General features: G+C 42.6%; 1 protein-coding gene across 1 annotated transcript; it reads right to left on the reverse strand.

Moving 5' to 3' along the window:
* Positions 1–4,589: 4,589 nt before the first annotated feature.
* LOC114621493 (chromobox protein homolog 3-like) lies at positions 4,590–5,227 on the reverse strand. The gene is given in 2 exon segments (XM_028767766.1): positions 4,590–5,199; positions 5,201–5,227. Coding segments are annotated over 2 exon segments (552 nt in total). The 3' UTR covers positions 4,590–4,674.
* Positions 5,228–5,243: the final 16 nt, after the last annotated feature.

Below are 5,243 nucleotides of genomic sequence, written 5' to 3' on the forward strand. Positions count from 1 at the left end.
TAAGCCTCAGAGATGACAGCTACAACTGGGACCCAAGTTACATTTACCAATGAGGTGGGGAGTGTATCAGCTAATTTTTTTACTCTCATGGGCCAAGTGGAATCCAGACAGCTGGTGAGTGGGACTTCCAGCTGTGTCAGGAGAGGCTCCTGAATTGGCAGACTGAGTGGGTAAGCTTGCCCTAATCAGCATGGGCCGTATCTAAAATGCACCACGGTCCCCACATGAGTATATACACACAGACAGACAGGCACCTAAGTAAAGAAATGTAACTAAAACCTTTTAAAATTAAAATGAAAAGGTAGAAAATGAACTAAGATTGCAACTACCCCCATGCCTTGTATCCTGATATATCCAGAAGTGAGCGAGCATTCGCTCAACACCAGGAGTTTCCAACCACAGTGCATCACATCCTCAAACCATGAACCCCAATAAATCCTTTTAAGAATAAGCCCTCTTCTTGGGTGTTTGGTCACAGCAGTGAGAAAAGGAACTAATTCATCGCACTCCCAGCAAACAGTTACACAACAATGACATTTCTTCCTCCTGTCTGGTGTCTCTGTGATACTTTATGTTTTGTAAAGTAATTTACCTTCATTATGTCAAATGTTCAAACACAATAACGGTTTTCAAAGTGTCAAAGCCCCTGTGTCCCTCTGGGCAACTTTCTCCAGCTGCGGTTTTTCAAAACAGACTCTGAGCTGACATCTACTCAGCTTAGAAAAGGCCTTGGCCACTCTGTAGGAGCCCGTGGAGCTCTTCCGTCTGCCCGGGTCTGAGTCTGGTCACCCTAGAGAACACTGTGTGTCAGTTCCAGGGAGGCCCTCCTACCCTGAGTTTCTCCATGATGAGCGGCTGTATCCAGAGCTCAGGGGAACAGGGAATATGATTAAGATCTTGTTACTCTTTCCTCAGAGAGAGAGAGAGAGAGAGAGAGAAAGAGAGAGAGAGAAAGAGAGAGAGAGGAGAGAGAGAGAGAGAGAGAGAGAGAGAGAGAGAGAGAGAGAAATGAATAGATGTGTATGTAGTGAGAGAAACAGTGAAATCTCAATTGGCAATTGGCTCACATGATCCTGGAGGAAGGAAGATGCTGTCGGCATCTGCAAGGTGGAGAACCGGAAGCCATGTTGTCTGAGCCCGTCCAAATGCCAAGGCTGAGAAAAGGAGAGTGGATGCTATCACTCTCTGTCCAAGGCCAAGCACTACCATCTATGGGCCTTAATTGGGTTTGGTTTTCTCTGCCAGCTAAAGAGTTCAAACACAGGGGACGAACAACAAGGCCACGCCTCCTAATCCTTCCCAAACTGTTCCACCAACTGGGGACCAAGCATTCAAATCTGTAAGTCTATGGGTGACATTCTCAAACCACCATGGTCGACACAGAGAATTCCTTCCTTCCTTCCTTCCTTCCTTCCTTCCTTCCTTCCTTCCTTTCTTTCTTTCTTTTTTTTTGTTTTTTTTTTGTTGTTGTTGTTTTGTTTTTTTGAGACGTGGTTTCTCTGTATAGCCCTGGCTATCCTGGAACTCACTCTGTAGACCAGGCTGGCCTCGAACTCACAAATCTGCCTGCCTCTGCCTCCCAAGTGCTGGGATTAGAGGCATTTCTTTTGTTCATTTTTTTTTAATTCTTTTTGGAGACAGGGCCTCCTGCTGCCCAGGCTAGCCTTAAACTTACTATGCAGTCAAGGATGACCTTAATTCCTGACCTTTCTTCTTCTCTCTGTAAGTTCTGAAATTAAAGTCTTCAGCTTTTATCTATCGTACGCCACGTCAAAATACACGTTCAATTGGAGCTTCACTCCCTCGGGCTTCTGCCATTCCTTATACATGCAGACGTCTCAAACAGCATGTAAGTGTGTGTACGTGCAAGCATCCTTCCCTCAGTGAACAGGCTAACCCCACGTACTGTGTGCTTACCTGTGGGCACTGGGAGTTTGAGTGGATCCTGAGGCCCCTGAGAATCACCTGAAGATTTCTGCAACCCAGATACTTGGCTCTGTTCAGAGAATCAATGATTCCTGAGGTCCAGGATGGATATCCCAAATTTGCAACTCTAGAAACTCCCTCGGGAACACTGAGCCACATCCTTTAGGCCGCCATGATTGGTCTCATGAGCAGAGGTCAGGGCCACAGAGTCTAGAGGTAGACAATCAAGTCGATCTGCTCTCTGTTAGCCGTATCTCTGTCACTCCTTCCAACCTTGATTTTTCTGTTCTGTACAATGGGGACAGTAACAACAATACCTAGTTTAAGGAGGGTTGGGGTGGGAAATATAGTTCAGCTGGCCTAGTATGCTTGGCTGGGGTGTTGGGTTTGATCCCCAGCACCATATTAAACAGTCACGATGGTTCTCTCTGTTATAGCACCGTGGAGAGGAGACGGGGGATCAGAAGTTCAAGGCTATCTTCAGCCACATAGTGAGTTTGAAGTCAGACTGGGAAAAATGAGACCCCATTTATATATAAAAGCTAGCGAGACTTGTGGTAAAGATTTTGTGTCCTTAGTCTAGGCAGTCAGGAGGCTACAGCATCCTGAACTCAGTTCAGAACAATTAGCGTTCTCATTTGTCCAGTGAAGTGGCAAAGCAAACGACCTACTTTGAAGGTCTGGGAGGAAGGAGTCTGGGCGTTTCCTAGAGATTACATAAACCCCCACAAAGTAGCCATGAACATTCACCAGACGACTATGCTATTGCAAAGCCTTAGCCTGTGCCATTGAAGGATAAATGACATGGGGGAATGCTGCCCCCTGCTGGCCTCACTGACTCATAACTGACAACTGTTGTCCACCTGACCTGGTAACTTCTATAGGCTTGTATTCTCTACACCATGAGAGCTACTTAGAAAGATATTTTTGTGAAGAAATTGGCACTGCGTGAGGTGATCTTTGATTATTGCTCTGACCACTTGACCAATTATGAGTCTCTATTTCACTGGGCTAAGCAGAGGTTGGTGTGCGAACCCTTGAGCTCCCCAGTGTGTGAATGTACAGTCACTCTAAGGGATCCCCAAAACCCTGTGGCTTCAGAGCCATCAGTAAGCACATTCGTATGTCTAGTCTAGTGATAGCAATCTGAGGCTCCTTTCTCATCTTAGTAAGACTGGCTAAAGGTTAAACTATTCCTGGGAGGTTCTCTGATGGTCATATTTAGCTAGCTTTCCGGTTAATGTGTGCTTTTTCTGGTCACAAAGTTAACAAGTCAATTTCAGGTGTTTTTTTAATTTTGTTGTTAACATATGACTGCAGCTTTATGGTGATGAGCCTTCTGTGGAGGCTGGGAGTTGAACTCAGAATCTCCAGAAGAGCAACCAGTGCTCTTAACCACTGAACCATCTCACTAGTACCTGTTTCCTGGTTTCTTTTTTTTTTTTTTTAAAGGAATATAAAACTATTTATTGACCACTGTTCACCATTATTTACAGTAAAGTAAATGTACAGTTGGATGACATTCTGATACTACAGAGTTACTTTTCTGGCTCATTGAACCAGAAGGCAAATACTGAAAAGATTGATCCTACCAGTAAGGAATGAGTCAGGGTAAAGAAAAAGCATGCAAGTCATTAATTGGTATTAGCAACTTTTGTTCACTCACTTAGTCAGCAGGTCTTAAATTGCCAACATTAGCTCCAACCATGATTCTATTTCCACATCAAACAGATTCCATGAATAATAACCTTTTAGTACAGATTTTAACTTTCTACAAAGGAATGGTTCACCAGAGGAACCTTTAGGCTGACTAGCTGAGCTGGACCTGCCTCTAGAGCGCTGGGACTAAAGGCATGTACCACCACACTAGGCCCAAGTCTTTTTATTAAGTCACACTACTACTTTGTTTAATTCCATTTTCTGAAGGTGGAGTTGGTATGGACAACATTCAGTAAATAAACTACTGTATTTACGTGATAATACATCAATTCTGATGTGGTTGCTTTTAAACTATCCAATAAATTACAGAATCTGTTTAATCTGAAAGGTTTCGGTTCCAGAAAAATGTTCACAATGAGGGAATCTCATCCACTTGTGTTTTCATCTTCAGTTCTTTAAGTATTAAAAACAAGACAAAACAAACAAGTCATTGTGTTTTATGCATACACCACATACAAACAAAGAAACTCAGGATGGTCCTTCTGTGTCCCAGTTAAAAATAAATTCAGACTGAGTAGCGACTGTAAAATCTCCCCAGCGGTTAAGAAAAGCCATTCTTCAAAGCTGAGGAAATGCAACATGGTATCAAATATTCTATTGTTAAAGGAAGCAACTACAGAAAGCTCTTACTTGCTCAAAGCAATCAGTGCCTTTTTTTTTTTAATTCTAACCATTTTTTTTTTTTTTTATTTATGAGTACACTGTAGCTGTCTTCAGACACACCAGAAGAGGGCATCCAATCTCATTACGGATGGTTGTGAGCCACCATGTGGTTGCTGGGATTTGAACTCAGGACCTCTGGAAGAGCAGTCAGTGCTCTTAACCACTGAGCCATCTCTCCAGCCCCCAATCAGTGCCTTTTGATGCAGAACAAAAACCAAAACTATCCCAACTACCGTCAATACTTTCAAAACCAGCATATCAAACTTGATTTTCATTAGAATGCTATTTTTTCCACACTAGTTATTTCAAAACCCAAGATCCAGACTTTATATATATATGTATAAATATATATATAAATGCAAACAATTATTGTGCTTCATCTTCAGGACAAGAATGCCAAGTCAGCCTTTCCTCATAGAAGGCAATGACAATCTGAGGACACTTCATATTTGCCTCCTTTGCCAGCACCAAGTCAGCCTCATCTGAGTCCTTCCATTTCATGAGAAACATTAATTCTCCACTGCTGTCTGTGGCACCAATTATTCGTTCAGGATCAAGACCTCTGGCAAAGCCCCTTGGTTTGTCAGCAGCGTCTCTCTTCTTCTTCGATTTGCTATCATCAGATTCACTGTCAGATAAAGATTTCCTTTTTGTACCATCTTTTTCTTTACCAGCTTTTTGAGAATTAAGAAATGCTTCAATTAATTCTGGACAATCTAAATTTTCTTCTGGTTCCCAAGTATTATCAGCATCTGTGAACCCCTTCCACTTGAGGAAGTACTCGACCTTCCCATTCACTACACGGCGGTCCAGCACTTTTTCTACCACAAATTCTTCAGGCTCTGCCTCTTCAACTTTTTTACTCTTTCCATTCTGTTTCTTTCCCATTTTTTTGCAATGTAGTTTTATTGGAGGCCATTTTTAAAATTTAATCG

Source organism: Grammomys surdaster, unplaced genomic scaffold, assembly GCF_004785775.1.
Source record: "Grammomys surdaster isolate TR1022 unplaced genomic scaffold, NIH_TR_1.0 181, whole genome shotgun sequence".
In the NCBI taxonomy this organism is placed as follows: Eukaryota; Metazoa; Chordata; class Mammalia; order Rodentia; family Muridae; genus Grammomys; species Grammomys surdaster.